The sequence below is a fragment of the Felis catus genome, chromosome C1 (genome assembly GCF_018350175.1).
Source record: "Felis catus isolate Fca126 chromosome C1, F.catus_Fca126_mat1.0, whole genome shotgun sequence".
Taxonomy (NCBI): Eukaryota; Metazoa; Chordata; class Mammalia; order Carnivora; family Felidae; genus Felis; species Felis catus.
Window position 1 is genome coordinate 92,811,514 of NC_058375.1, and position 16,310 is coordinate 92,827,823.

The 16,310-nt window shown below is 39.5% G+C and overlaps 2 protein-coding genes across 11 annotated transcripts in view; one reads left to right on the plus strand and one right to left on the minus strand.

Moving 5' to 3' along the window:
• GPSM2 (G protein signaling modulator 2) overlaps positions 1–12,491 on the plus strand; it is a 47,671-nt gene extending 35,180 nt beyond the window's left edge. For 4 of the 6 annotated variants that reach the window (XM_023258955.2, XM_023258958.2, XM_023258959.2 and 1 more), the window contains 3 exons: positions 2,453–2,612; positions 3,466–3,683; positions 11,738–12,491. In XM_023258955.2, coding sequence (XP_023114723.1) covers positions 2,453–2,612; positions 3,466–3,683; positions 11,738–11,965 — 606 coding nt within the window. In that variant the 3' untranslated portion in view covers positions 11,966–12,491. Of the gene's footprint in view, positions 1–2,452; positions 2,613–3,465; positions 3,684–10,732; positions 10,922–11,737 lie in introns of all 6 variants that reach the window. The other 2 variants (XR_006582830.1, XM_023258956.2) reach the window with 2 other exon arrangements.
• The window catches only part of CLCC1 (chloride channel CLIC like 1), a 28,878-nt gene continuing 23,665 nt past the window's right edge, over positions 11,098–16,310 (minus strand). For all 5 annotated transcript variants that reach the window (XM_019837544.3, XM_006934960.4, XM_006934962.3 and 2 more), the window contains one exon: positions 11,098–15,348. In XM_019837544.3, coding sequence (XP_019693103.1) covers positions 15,091–15,348 — 258 coding nt within the window. In that variant the 3' untranslated portion in view covers positions 11,098–15,090. The remainder of the gene's footprint in view (positions 15,349–16,310) is intronic.

Genomic DNA, 16,310 nt, shown 5'->3' on the forward strand with positions numbered 1-16,310 from the left:
TTCAAGGATTTTAAAATGCTGATTTAAAATAGTATCTGCTAGCATCAACTTCTATTTATGTTGAAATTATAACAGTTAAAAACTGCTTTGATGAAAAATGATCACAGGAATCATCTTATTAAATATAACCTAAAATATTTAGAAATAAGAAAATATCAGGAATTTCTCTAATCTAGCTACCCTACACTCTGATAAAAGAACCAAAATAAATTATAAAGATGATACTTCCAATTATCAAGTCCATTTTCCAATGAGAGTTTTTTAAATTCTTTGTTTATTCATTTTTGAGCAACAGAGTGCAGGCAGGGGAGGGGCAGAGAGAGAGGAAAACACAAAATCCAAAGCAGGCTCCAGGCTCTGAGCTGTTAGCACAGAGCCCGACGCAGGGCTCGAACTCACAGACCATGAGATCATGACCTGAACTGAAGTTGGACACTCAACCGACTGAGCCACCTAGGCACCCCTCAGTGAGAGCTTTTGGAAAAACTGCTGGTCTTTTATTTTTTTGACCAATTTCTCTTGGTCCTTTTGTCAGCATCCCATCATATCTGTACCCTGGTAGTGTCTTTTGTATTGATTTTTACCAGTTTTTTATGTGTATGACTAACAAAAGGAAACTTTATGGGTATATAAAAATGGCTCAGGAATATTTTTATAGACCTAGAGCAGATCTCAAAGGCATACCCTTTGTTCAAGATTTCAGGTTTTAACGAAGCCCACTTAGCTCAACTGAAAAACGTCCACTTCTGGACCCTTCCTGTGTTTTAATGTTTAGAAGTTTGAATTTGAGCCTTTTTTGCACCTAGGAAAGTCTTGTTAGTGATAATACATCTTACTATAGCGTATGTATATATTTAATCCCAAACCTCAGATTGCATGTTAAAGACTGTACTCTCTCAAACCCTCCTGTTTCCTTTATGTATGCTATGTACTCGGTCACCCAAGTTAGGTGTCATTCTAGACTCCTTCCCCCTAACCATATCCAATCAATCCCTACATCCCTTAGATCTGTCCCCACCCCCACCTTTTGAAAATAAACCTCTGCTACTGTGTCTTAGTTCTTAGGGCAGTACTGCATCTCTTAGCCAGATTTTTGGAATAGGCACCTGAACCTGATCTCTTTCCCTACATAATTTCTGCAACCTTTTGGAGGTGCCAGTTCTGTTTAAAATTGTTACCAGTGCTTCTCTTGTTTCACACAGTATAACTTGTATATCACACAGAGGCCCTTGTTTTGGCAGCTTCTTCCTTCTTCACCTCCCCAACCCTTCAGTTCTTAATCCCCTGAATACTACAGACCTTTGGAATTTCACATTAATCAGTATGAAACATATCTGCCCTAATTGTTATTCATTCTTCAGGAGCCAACTCAAATACCAGTTTCCCCTATTTCCCTGAAGAATTAGTTCTGCCTTTTTCCTGAGGCCTAGGACTATATATATATATATATATATATATATATATATATATATATATATATATCTACTATAATATTTACATCATTGTGAAGAATGAAGCTTGTATTAAACATTGCATCTGTCATATTAAGCTTTGAAGCCTTCCAAATAAAGTATGACCAGTTCCCCTCTGCCTCAAATACTCATTTATTTGAAGTTCACATTTTTTTCAAGATCTTCAAATCTGTAAATATAATAAAGGATCTTGGAAATCAGTGTGCTTTCTTAGTTTTCAGTTCTTAGTTTACTTTTAAATTCTGTTGTAGAATCTTAGAACCAAACTTTGAGCCTGGGATCACTAATATTTACATAATTCATTCGATATCTGGAGCAGTTCCCCAGAGTTGAGGTACATTTCTTTATTCTTTAGCCTTGGAAATACAGAGATTAAAAACTAAAATAACTAGAAATGCTTTTTGTTAATTGGATTAAAATAACTTGATTACCAGGGTTGCCATCTTGAATTCTTTATAATGAAAATGTAAGTTTTTCTTTAAAGTTTATTTATTTTGGGGGGGGCGGGGAACAGAGGTCCCAAAGCGGGCTCTTCACTGACAGCAGACAGCTGCATACAGGACTCGAACTGAAACCACGAGAGGATGACCTGAGCCAAAGTTGGACACTTAATCGACTGAGCCACCCACACACCCCAAAAGTGTCAATTTTTGGGGCGCCTGGGTGGCGCAGTCGGTTAAGCGTCCGACTTCAGCCAGGTCACGATCTCGCAGTCCGTGAGTTCGAGCCCCGCGTCAGGCTCTGGGCTGATGGCTCGGAGCCTAGAGCCTGTTTCTGATTCTGTGTCTCCCTCTCTCTCTGCCCCTCCCCCGTTCATGCTCTGTCTCTCTCTGTCCCAAAAATAAATAAAAACGTTGAAAAAAAAATTTTAAAAAAAAGTGTCAATTTTTAATCTTAACCCTTTTGCATATATATCATGATATTGTTCCATTGATCTCATGATAATGCTGGAATATTCAGATTTTCTCTCAATATTTCAGAAAATCGGTGCAGATATTATTGGAGACGAAGGGTTCTTTGACCTGGTAAGCCGATTTCAGAGCAATCGGATGGATGATCAGAGGTGCTACTTACAAGAACAGAGCTGCGGGACTGCTTCAGCTGCGGCTTCTTCCACTCCACCTCGAGTGATGATGAAAGGTGAGTGATCTGTGCTTCTCCCCCAATTTTAGTAGTTCCCTTTGATATTCTTGTGATTTCTTTCTGAGAGTTTAGTTCTCATCAGAGCAGGTACAGTAAATGAGCCTGAATCCAGGTGTATCTGAAATGCTGGTATTTCTTCAGTTCGAAACAAGGTTTTGTTTCGGTTTCCCTAGGTTTATCTGTATTTTAGTCCAGGTACTTTCTACTAACTATATCATATTTCCTCCCTAGATTCTTTGGGACTGGAGGAAAAAAAAAATCTAACTTTAAAAATAGGAAAAAATTTAGTTATAATTCTATGTAAAAGACAAATGCTTTCTGTCTGGATTAAAAAGAAAAGCCAAGACGGACTGAAGAGGAACCTCTAACTCAGGCTGAAGCTAAGGCCTGCCTGAGCCTTAGAAAGGTCTAAAATGGATTACCTAAGATTTTCTTTCAGCTACCAGAAGATTTCCTCTGTAGACCAGGACTTAGCAGCAATAGTTTAAGTTAGCTAAGTGGTTCCCATGCAGGGCAGAGAATAAAAACAGTCTCATCCTCACATGAGAAATTATGTAAGAGAGATTATTTACCTTCTGAAATCTAGCCCAAGATCTTGTAAAGTTACATTTTGAGCAGGTGGTAGATAAAAGGAAAGATAGTCAAATCTGAATAACCTCCAAGTGAATCACCTGAAGTATTCTGGGATTTATTCTTCCCTCCCTGCCCATCTGGTCAGTCCCCAGCCTCTCAGAGCTAAAGCAGGAGGCAGTGGATGTTGGGACTGAAAAAGGCAGAAAGAACCAGATGTATATTAAAAATATGCTTAAATATTTTCATAATGTTTGGGACTTTTTTCCCCTGTTCATAGCACCGTCTGTTTCCGTGGTGTCCCCCAACACAGATGAGTTTTTAGACCTTCTTGCCAGCTCACAGAGCCGTCGTCTCGATGACCAAAGGGCCAGTTTCAGTAATTTGCCAGGGCTTCGTCTGACACAAAACAACAATAAGTCCGTACTTGGCCACTTGATGACTAATGACAACAAAGAGCCTGATGAAGACTTCTTTGACATCCTTGTAAAATGTCAAGTATGTATGCATATTTTTGTTGGTCTGTGTGTAGCTCAAATGCTGTTGAGAGCTTTGGCAGTATTTTGATTATAATTTGGGAAAGGCTCATTTTGTATTAGGGACACACTTATCATTTAGGGATCCTTCAGACACTATAGATCCCTGTGATAGTTTCTTATTTTGTATTTTGGTTGGTAAGGTAAGGTGTTGCTGATGCCTCTCTCTGACCTGTGGTGGAGAGGAGACTGAAGGGCATTGGGAGGAGACCTAGAAAAGAGCCCCGCTTTCCTGAATGTTAGTATCGGGAGCAACCAGTGATTAATATGGGGAGAGTCTAGCTGGGGCCCTTTATGCTGTTGAGAGCTTTAGGAGAAATGAGATAGCTTTCATTTTTTATTTTAATAATTATTTGCCACAATGGTTAAGGAATACCTCAGATGGCTTGAACACGACCATGAGAAAAATAATCCTTATTTTCACTAAAGAGACATTTCCACTGCCTGACCCTAGTTCATTCATAAAAAGAGGAGATGATGATACGTACTACCAACCTCTCATTTATTCAGCAAAAAAACTGAGCACTTACTATGGAGATATCGTACTTGCTTTTAAAGTTTTTTAGTTATTATTTTTGAGAAAGAGGGAGAACCTGAAGCAGGCTCCACACTGTCAGCATAGAGCCTTAACATGGGGCTCAAACTCCCAAAACTGTAAGATCATGACCTGAGTCAGATGCTTAACCAACTGAGCCACCCATGTGCCCTGCCATGTACTTGCTTTTAAAGGATCCTATGTGTTAATGGGAGAGACAATAAGTAAGTCTCTGTGCGTGTAGAGATAGATACTATATGACAGGTACTGATACTTGCTATAAAGAAAATTAGAGCCAGATAAAAGGGTGGGGTAGCCAGGGGTGGTGGTTAGGGAAGATGTTCTTGGATTGACAGATGAACAGAGATCTGAATAAGGTGAAATAGCCATGTGAATATTTAGTGAAATAGCATTCTATGCAGAGACAAGTCCCTTCTTGGATATAAAAGCAGGTTCAAGGAATGGCAAGGTGGCCAGTGTGACTGGCATGGAGTAAATAAAGGGTAAGGGAGAGTGGTAGGGGATAAGGATAGAGAAGTAACCAGCCTAGATCTTATGATCTTATAGGCCATGATGAGGTCTTGTGTTCCAGATGTGATAGGAAGACACTGGAGGGTCTGAAAGATCATCCTGTCTACTGCTGAAAGCATGTGGAGTGGCAAAGGCTGTTAGTAGGAGAACCAGCTAGAAAACCAATGTGGTAATTCAGGCAAGATATGACTTTGACTAGTGTGGTGGTAGTAGTGATGATAAGCAGTCAGAACAGGGATAGATTTTGAAGTTATGGTTGATTGGCAAGACCTATTAATAAATCAGATGGTATAAGAAACAATCAAGAAGGGCTCCTGCCTTTTTTGCTTTGAATAACTGTTGTCAGTGGATGGTGCAGTTTACTAAAATAGAGAAGTTGAGAGGAGACAGGTTTGGGAAGAAAAAGCAGGAGTTCTACTTTCGGTATGTAAATTTGAGTTACATAAATAGGTATTTAAGTGGAGATGTTGAGTAGACAACTGGATATAAAAATCTGGAGCCCCTGGGGGGCTCAGGTTGTGATGCTTGCGGTCATGAGATCAAGCCCCCTTCACACTCGGCGCAGTCTCTGCCCCTCCCAGGCTCATGCATACTCACTCTCCCCTCCTTCCCCCAAAAAACCTATAGCCCCAGAGAGAAATGACTTTAAGCCCTGAGCATTCCAAAATCTACCTGAAGAGAGGAAGATGAGCCAGCAAAGCAGCAGTCAGCCTGGAGAGTGGTAGAAGCAAATCGAAGAAAATGTTTTAAGGAATGTTCAACTGTGTCAGACACTGCTGAGAAGCCGAGTAAGATGATGACTGATCTACTAGCTTTGGCAATGTGGAGATTATTAGTCATTCTGAAAGATACTGTGATGGGGACAAAGGATTGAGGGGGTTGAGAAAATGGAAAGTGTTAAAGGGGAGACAGTAAACAAAACTTTCAAGGGATTTTCAAAGAGTTAAAGATGAAGTATATAGAGGTTGGTTTTTTTCTTTTCTTATTTTGGGAGTTAATACCTCATGTCTGCTGATGTAAATGATCAAGTAGAGGGAGGAACCAGTGATGCAGCAGAGTATGTGTGTACAAATTTGGAGGTAGGTGCAGGTAGGAATTCTCTGGTTTTTCTTTTCTTAGCAAAGTAAGAAATAGGGCCGTTAACGGATTGGGGTTGGAGCATTGTAATTTTGAAGAGAATAGAACATAGTTACTTTGAGAAACTGAAAGTATGTTGACCAGCAAAAAGTAATAGGATTATTGAACTACGCTGAGGACTCCTTCGAAGTTCACAGTCACTGAAGTAAGTACAGTGATGTATTTTCTCAAGGCATAACCAGCTACTTAAGGATAGAGATTTAATCAGGGTCAGTAATTTGATAGACTAGGATGGAGGAGGAGAGAAGCACATGCCAGGAAATGATTTTAATAATGGACTTTGGAACCTAGGCTGCATCTAAGAAAGGAGGTAGGAAGATGAAGGGTATGGAAGTGACAACTGTCAGTAATCCTGGTGGCTTTAATAGCGAAGACCTGGGGCAGCTGAGTCAGTTAAGCATCAGACTTCGGCTCAGGTCATGATCTCATGGTTTGTGAGTTCAAGCCCTGTGTCAGGCTCTGTACTGATAGCTCAGAGCCTGTTTTGGATTCTGTGTCTCCCTCCCTGTCTCTCAAATAAACATTAAAAAAAAAATACTGAAATCCTAGTAACAGGCCATCAACATAAAGAAAAGAAAAAATTGACAGAACTGAAGGGAGAAATTGACATTTCTATAAAAATAGCTGGCGATTTCAAGACTCTCCACCCCAGTGATAGGTAGGACAACCAGACAGATGACGAACAACACAATAAATCAGCTAGTTCTCACAGAATACACATTCTTCTCAAATGCATATGGGACATTCTCCAGGATTGACCATGTTAGGCCACAAATTCTCAACAGTTTTATTTTTGAGACACAGAGCATGAGTGGGAGAGGGGCAGAGAGCGAGGGAGACACAGAATCCGAAGTAGGCTCTGAGCTGTCAGCACAGAGCCAGAATGGGGCTGGAACTCACAAATTGCAAGACCATGACCTGAGCCGAAGTCATATGCTTAACCAACTGAGCCACCCAGGTGCTGCAAGTCTCAACAATTTTAAAAGATTAGATACCATACAAAGTATCTTCTCCACATCTCCGCAACAGGATGGAGTTAAAATAATAAGTAATAAGGAGGGGCACCTGGATGGCTTGGTTGGGCATCCAACTCACGGTTTCATTTCAGGTCATGATCTTGTGGGTTCAAGCCCCGTTCTGGGCTCTGCACTGAAGGTGAGGAGTCTGCTTGGGATTTTCTCTCTCCCCCTTCCCTGGGTCACACTGTCTCTCTCTACATAAATAAAACTTTAGAGAATTCTCTAAATTTGTGGAAATTAACCAGTGGATAGAGAGGAAAACACAAGGGAAATTAGAAAATACCCTGAGACTGATAAAAATGAAAATACAATATCCTAAAACCTTGGGATGCAGGGAAGGCGGTACTCGGGGGGATATTTAGAGCTGCAAATGCTTATGTTAAAAGAGGAATATCTCAAATCAACAACCTAGTTTTTTATAGCTTAAGGGGTTAGAAAAAGAACAAACTAAACCTAAAACTAGCAGAAAGAAGGAAATGAAGAACAGAAAAAAAAAAAAAAATCCAAAAGCAGGTTAGTTAAAAGGTTTAACACAACTGACAAAGGCTCAAATTACTAAAATTACAAACAAAAGTAGGGACATGACTTCTGATTACAGAAATAAAAAGAATTTTTAGATAATACTGTGCATGCTTATAAGTTGGATAACCTAGATGAAATGGACAAATAACCAGAAACAAAATCAGCCAAGACTTAATCATGAATAGAAAACAGACTCATAATCTATAAGGATACTGTATCAGTAATCAAAACCTCCCAACAAAGAAAAGCCCTGGACCTGCTAGCTTCACTGGTGAATTCTACCAAACTGAAAAAAAGGGAATACTTCCTATTCCTAAGTCATTCTGTGAGGCCAATATTGCCCTGATAACAAAGCCAGACAAGGCACTACAAGAAAACTATGTGTCCAATATCCTTTTTGAATATAGATACAAAAATCATCAATAGAATACTAGCAAACAGAATCAAATGGCATATTTAAAAGATTATACACCATGCCTAGGTGGAATTTGTTCCTGGAATGCAAGGATGGTTCAACATAGGGGAATAATCAATGTAATATATACACTACATTAATAGAATGAAAGAGGGGGGGAAAAAAACACCTGATCATCAAACCTGATGCAGAAAAAGCATTTGACAAAATTCAACACATTTTCATGATAAAAACACTCAACTAACTAGGGATAGTAAGAAACTACCACAACGCAATAAAGTCACTTATGAAAAACCTATAACTACCATCATACTCAATGGTAAATGACAACAGCTTTACTCTAAAAGCAGGAATAAGACAAAGATGCTCATTTTTTACCGCTTCTATTCAAATGGTACTGTAAGTTCGAGCAGAGCAATCAGGCAAGAGAAAAAGCATCCAGATAGGAAAGAAGTAAAATTATCTCTGTTCAGAAAGGAGTCTTATGTGCAGAAAATCCTGAAGATTTCACCAAACAAAAAAACCCTGTTAGAACTAAGAAACATGGGGCGCCTGGGTGGCTCAGTTGGTTGAGCGTCCGACTTCAGCTCAGGTCATGATCTCACAGTCTGTGAGTTTGAGCCCCGCGTCGGGCTCTGAGCTGAGCGCTCGGAGCCTGGAGCCTGCTTCCGATTCTGTGTCTCCCTCCTTCTCTGTCCCTCCCCCACTCACGCGCTCGCTCCCTCTCTCAAAAATAAACGTTAAAAAAAAACTAAGAAACAAATTCAAAATAACAATATCCCAAAATCAGTTGTGTTTCCATACACTAACAGTGAATAGACCAACAAGGAAACTAAGAAAACCTTGCTAAAACAGCATCAGCAGGAATGAACTTAACCATGGAAGTGAAAGACTTGAACAATGAAAATTATAAAATGTTTCTGAAAGAAATTACACTACATAAATGGGAATATTGTTAAAATGCCAGTACTACCCAGAGTGTAATCTATGGATTCACATAATGCATTCCTTATCAAAATGTAAATAAGATATTTTACAGAACAGAAAATTCCATCTTGAAATTCCTATAGAATCTTAGGGGAACCCAAATAACTGAATCTTGAGCAAGCAGAACAAAGTTGGAGGACTCCCACTTCCTGATTTCAAATTCTGCAAAGCTACAGTAATCAAACAGTATGGTACTGACATGATGACAGACATATAGACCAATGGAAAAGAGAGCCCAGAAATAAATCCTTGAATGTGTCTTCAGATGATTTTCCACAAGTGTGCCAAGACTATTAAATGGGGAAAGGAGTCTCACCAACAAATGCTGCTGGGAAAACTATCCACATGCAAAATAATGAAACTGGGCCCTTACCTAACACCATATGTAAAAACTGAGAATGGATCAGAGACCTAAATGTAAGAGCTAAGACTTTAAACTTATAGAAAACATAAGAGGAAAGCTTCAAGATTTTGGATTTGGCAGTGATTTCTTAGTTATAAGACCTTAGTTATGAGGCACAGGCAACAAAAGAATAGACAAACTAGACTTGATCAAAGTTTAAAACTTTTGTACATCAAATGACACTATCAACAAAGTAAAAAGGCAACTTGCAAAACATATAATCAATAAAAGGATTAATTCAGATTAATTTGGTGAAATCCACAGAAGATACTTGCAAAACATATAATCAATAAAAGGATTAATTCAGAATATAGAGAACTCTGAAACTTAACCACAAAAAAAGAAACAAAAACCCTATTCCAAAAACGGGCAGAGAATCCAAATAGATATTTCTCAAAAGAAGATCTACAAATGGCTAATAAACACAGGAAGAGATGCTCAACATCACAAATTAGAGAAATGCAAATCAAAATCATAATGAGATACCATCTCACGAACCCATTGGGAAGCTACCATTAAAACAAAAAACAAAAAAAAAAATGGGTGCCTGGGTGACTCAGTTAAGCATCCCACTTCGGCTCAGGTCATTATCTCACAGTTCACAAGTTCAAGCCCCAGGTAGGGCTCTGTGCTGACAGCTTGGAGCCTGGAGACTGCTTCAGATGCTATGTTTCCCTCTCTCTCTCTGCCTCTCCCCCACTCATGCTTGGTCTTTCTCTAAACAATAAACATTAAAAAAATTAAACAGTTGGCAAGGATGTGGAGAAATTGGAACTGTCGTGCACTGCAGGTGGGAATACAAAATGGAGGAGCTGCTATGAAAAATGGTTTGGTGATTCCTCAAAAAATTATTTAAAAACAGAACTACCATATGATCCATCAATCTCATTTCTGGGTATATACCCAAAACAGTTGAAAGCATGGATATGAGCAGATATTTGTACACCTACCTTCAGGCAGCCAGCATTATTGACAATAGCCAAAAGGTAGAAGCAACCAAGTGCCCATTGGCAGATGGATAAATAAAATGCGGTGTGCATGTACAATGGAGTATTTTTCAGCCTTAAAAATGAGGGAAATTCTGACACAGGTTACAACATGGCTCAAGACATTATGCTGAGAAGCAGGCAGTCACAAAAGGACAAATACAGTTCCACTCACATGAGGCAAAGTAGATTCACAGAGACAAAGAATGGTGGTTACCAGGGGCTGGAGAGGGGAGGATGGGAGCTACTGTTTTGGTTTTGCAGAATGAAAATGTTCTGGAGATGGATAATGCTGATGACTGCACAGCAGTATGAATGTGCTTAATACTGAACAGTACACTTAAAAATGGTTAAAGTGGTAAACATTCTGTTTTACCACAATTTAACAAAAAATTCCTGGGGGAGTACTCTCTAGCCTGATCTGGAAAATTGGAGGTGGCAGTCAACATGAGATGTTTGAAATCCTGATTTTCAAGACAGTGCAGTTATTGAGAATGACCAAGTCTGGCCTATGACGATGGGAGCTTAATGGATAAGGCAGAGGTGAAGACTGGAGACCAGAGGAGAGGAGGTCTAAGGTGTGAAGTACCGAAGTGTTGGATGAATTGGAGAACAATGAAATCACCCCAACTTAAAGACAAGAGAAATGAAGAAGCAGGAGCCAGGTGTGTGGGTGGTGGGGGGCTGCTGACAAGGCGGCCACTGAGAGTCACAGGGCTGGCTGTGGGGCGAAAGGTTAAGGCATATAAATGCACGGTGCCCAGCAACATAGTAGGCACTCAAATGTCAGCTGTCACAGTCCCACTCTGGAGCTACAATACCAAATACTATACTATACACATTTAAATGCTTATATTTTTTATTTGATGGGTAACATTTGTAATGTACTTCTAAAAGAAGAATCAGAAGTTAGAACTTCAAGGAAAAAAATCTGGCTTGTTTCTTTAACAGATTTAAATGTTTAAGATAGGGCGAGGCAAACTTTCTGTACAGGGCTACATAGAAAATATTTTAGGCTTTTCAGGCCCTTACAACTGCTGGACTCTGCCAGCCACACTTAATTCATAATTAGTAGACACATGAGTATTGTGGTGAAACGGAAAGGAAACTTTATGCACAAAACAGGCAGCAGGTTATGGTTTGCTGACCCCTGACCTGACACAGTAGTGCTGCAGGGGTTTTATATATAACATTGTATTTCTAAGGATTGGTAAGTTGTCAATGCCGATTATGTAAGATTTGACCTAGTATCTTAAGTAATCTTACCAAAGTCTTGAGCTTATGGCTATACTTCTACATAGTACTTGTTATGTTCTGATTATGTAAGTCTTTGAAAAGGTTTTATTAGGTTTCAGGTCTAAAGATTAAATTTCTGAGACAAGGCAAAAAAAAAATGTTTTTCTTGTGATGACAACATAATGTAACCTGGTGTTCTCCTTCCCTACAATATTTGTGTTTCAATCTCTCTCATAAATTTTCAGGGGTCCAGATTAGATGATCAAAGATGTGCTCCACCACCTGCCACCACAAAGGGACCAACAGTACCAGACGAGGACTTTTTTAGCCTGATTCTACGTTCTCAGGCGAAAAGAATGGATGAACAGAGAGTTCTTTTACAAAGAGATCAAAACAGAGACGCTGAATTTGGGCTGAAAGACATTTTGCAAAGTAATGCTTTGTTGGAATTTAAAAATACAGGAAAAAAATAAACCACTAGTTATTACGGATATATTTTTTTTAAACGACCTTATTTCCTTTCAGAACACTGCAGGGAAACTCTTTTTTTTCCTTAAAAGGAGAAATTATAGCACTGTAATACAGCTTAAAATGTTTTTAGAATGATGTAAATATTTAACCTTTAATGTATAGCATTAATTCACATTTCTCTGGACACTCACTTGTTTCAGGGTGGAGGTGTCTTATACAAGGTGCTTCATCAACTTTTTTGAATAATGCTTGGGATTGTGTTCTTTGGCAACTTTTTAGATTCCTTTACGTAGTGTTTGTAAAGTGATAATTTTTTTAACTCGATGATGGCATTTTTTAAATACTGAACCGTGGATATAGTAAGAAATTAGGCTGTTTAGTAAACAATAACATACTTGACCAATGTGTAAAGTCTTTATTAAAAGAATCTAGATCTTTTTTCTGCTAAAAATCCTATTTTCAGTATGTTATTAGTTCAAACCCATTATAAAAACAACTCTAAGAAATAAACTTTTAGCATGTTCTGGACCCTTGACTTTTAAAGTGTGTGTGGCTTAAAATTATATCTTCTGTTGCAAAATACTGTTTAAGACCTAATATCAAAAAACAAAAAACCCCAAACTCCTGTGGTTGTATCAAGAACCTAGGCCATGAAAATAGAGAACACATGAAAACTCACAAAATTTAAGTATGAAAGATGTAGGTTAAGCTCTCAGTCGTCATTAAGCCTCCCTTCATCTCAGGAACTGAAGGCAGTTTACAAGGGTACACAATACAACATGACAGGAAGTAAATTTAGCAAAAGAAGACAGCAAGGATGGGACAGGCTAAGGCTGAACTGTAAAATGCAAATGCCCACACCCAGAACTCATTCACCTCTGGTTGCTTTTGATTCTGCACAGCTGGGATGGTATCTGGGGCTCTGGGCCTCTGTCCTTTCTCAAAGTCCTTCAGGTGACTTGATGGGCAGTGAGAATCACTTCTCCAAATGGCCAATGTTCACAAAAATAAAACAGAAGAAAGTTACTCGATCTGGAATCACATTAAAGGCTCAGGAAAAAAAAAAAGTATTCTTGGTTCTAAGATCAAATTTTGTCAAAAGTACTCTGTTAACACCTGGATCACTTTATGATGTATATATTATATATAGGATATAATGTCCTAGATAGCGTCCTTTTAAAACCTGTATGTAAGTTTCATGGGTTTTTTCTTATAAGCATATTCAATGAGCAAAGACAGCATACCAAACCACAATAATGTAAAATAAGTATTTTGTGTATACTGTAGTTAAGAGCCTGTAAACATTCATTCCATTTAAAAACTGCTTTTAAAAAGCTGTATACCCTACTGATTCTCCTAAAAGCCTGTTGCTACAATTCTTGATTTTGATAAGTATGAGCTGGACAATAAACAAGCCTATTACTCCCAAGTTCTAGACTGCCCTTGATCTGTTCAGTTTGCTTTAGTCTTCCCTATTTGCTGTCATTCGACAGCAGTTGAATGTATGTTGCTTTGCTAGCTGTCAAAGTGGACTGCATTCCACCAACAGTTATCTGTAATGAAAGAATACAAAGACGATATTTTAATTTTTTACAGACTCGTTTTTAGATTGATAAAAAGGAGTTCAAACAGCATTAACTCCACTCTCATTATTACAGTCTGTCACCTGAGGCATTCGATACTCTTTAGAGTCCAATCACAGCTCAAAGGACACCTAACCACCCTAGGTGCATATTTACCAACTAGCATAAACAGGTCTGGCCCTCAAAGAGGCTTTTTTTTCAATGTTTATTTTTCAGAGGGGGAGAGAGAGAGAGAATGAGCAGGGGAGGGGCAAAGAGAGAGAGAGAGAGAGAGCGAGCGAGGGAAACACAGAATCTGAAGCAGGCTCCAGGCTCTGAGCTGTCAGCACAGAGCCCGTGCAGGGCTTGAACTCACAAACTGTGAGATCATGACCTGAGTTGAAGTCAGATGCTTAACCAACTGAGCCACCCAGGTGCCACAAGAGAGGCCTTTATATGTATTGATGTTCAAAAATCCCCAAACTGCAGGCATCCTTTGCATTAGTTCATATATTACATACCTACTATGTTACAAATTTTTATACAAAATTCTGTTGTATTGGGGGGGGAAATACTACCTTTTTGATGAAATACTAAAGATGTTTGCAAGATTAAACTAGAAAATAATATTAACGTTAAATTTGACACCCTCTTGCTGAGGTAAGTTTTTAAAAATCTTGACAGTGGCATTTGTTAGTATTTGACCAGGGATGTAGAGAGATTATGCTGTTTAGCAAAAATAATGTACTTGACCAATGTGTAAAGTACATATTGAAATAGAGCTATTCTCAAAGTCTACGGACTATGTAAAACCCAGATTACCGACTTAAGCTGTGCTAATAACTAAATTCTCCTGGCAATCTTCAGTTCTTAGCTGAGGGTAAAGTAAGATAGGTGGCCAGGAAGCGGGCCCAGTCATCGCTGGGAGAGTTGAGAGATGGAGATGGGATAGGGAATGACAAAGCCATGATGAGCTAAGGCAGCCTACACAGAGACAAACGGACACACACTCCATGGCTGCATGAAGACACCGAAGTGCATGACGAGAGTAAACTTGACCACAGTGGACTCTCCTTAAAAACTCTTTTTGGGTACTCCCACTTGCAGAAACATATCGAATCCAATGCACGACTAACAAATTATTAACTAAGGTAGGTGTCCTCGGGCTTCTCCGCTAGGCACCACGCACGTTGGCTAGTTGGTTCCTATCTAAGCCTGTGAACCATCAACTTTTTCACTGTCCCCTGAATCAAACTGACCTCTTTATTTGAAATCAGTGATACTTGCCATGTGTTCATCGATGAGATCCCGTTCCAAAATTAACACTTTAAAACTTTTTGGGAGGTTTCAATATGAAAATGAAATTAAACTGACAAAAGATTAAAAACTAAACAGAAATACATGTGTATTCATTCGTCCTGATGGTCAATAAAAATATTAATGTAGAAGTTGGCACCTGTATAGTAAATGTCAGAATATGTGTAGAGAAGAGTGCACGGTTGTGAAGAGTATACTTTACAAAACCCAAAGACGACCTTGGAGCTGTGGTCCGAGTCTGTGTTCCTCTAGCCACATGGGCCAGCATCCAGGTCCTTTCCACAGCTGGCGGGGCTGGATGCACCACCGCCTTCCTCTGGGCTGCCTCTGGCCTCGGTCCTGAGCTGGCCCTTTTCCTCCGCAGATGTACCTTCCGCCTTCTCTGATGTCTCTGCACCAGAGACAGGCTTAGTGGACTGGCTGCTTTCAGTGCTGCTTTCTGGCAGTGTGCTTTCTCCTGGGATTCCCATCTCTTTGGGCTTTGCATCCAAAACAGGAAATTTATGCTGTAGAGAATTACATTTTAATTGTTTAATTAATGCAATCAAACATGTTTAACAAGTTCCTATGCAAATCTGTTGTATCAAACTTGGAACTCTTTCAAATCTCAGCTCCAGTGCTGTACTGTAAGGATACAGATGTTATTAAGCCTCACAGAACTATACACGGAGGAATGGGGCAGGGGCACGGAGGATATGGCAGGTGGTCTAGTGACCCAGGTTTAGGAAGGGACAAGAGGACTGGTAAACAGTACTGCTAACTCCTCTTGCCTGGTGAGAGTTAATTCATTTGAATTATTTATTAAGTCTGTATTAAGTTCTATGTGCTGGAACAAAACCGACAAAACCCGCGCCCTCACTGGAACTTCCAATTAGCTTGGGGGAAAGAAGCAACAAATTAACAAACTACATACTGGGTTTACATCAGGTGATACAGGAGTAAAGGCCTGAAGAAATGAACCATGTGAATATACGGGAATGGCATTCTAGACAGGGAACAGCAAGTACAAAGGTTGTAAGTTCACGGAATAGTGAGGAGGCTCCTGTGGCTGAAGGAGAGTAAGCACAGCAGGAGAGCAGGAGGAGAAGAGATCCATGTGCCAACGGAGCCGGGCTGTGGGCAGATCAAGAGAGCCCCGGGTCACCATGATAACTAGCTTTCCCTTTAAGTGAGATGGGAAGTCACTTGAGGCTTGGGATGAACGGTATCTTACCGTTACCTATTAAAGCTGAAAGGCACATCTGAAAATTTTCTAGATGTACGCAGGTACGTTTATTCTTCTTATAAGAAACTCCATGGAAGGGATTCTATAATTTCCTAGATTCTGCACTCACAGCTATTTCTCAAAGGTTTACAGTTGCAACTTGAACTTTGCAAATGACACTATAAATTCCTCTCACAAACAGAAATGGCAATGTCTCTTCAAATGGCCCATAGTGTAGAGAAAACACCTCAACATTCGGCAGGT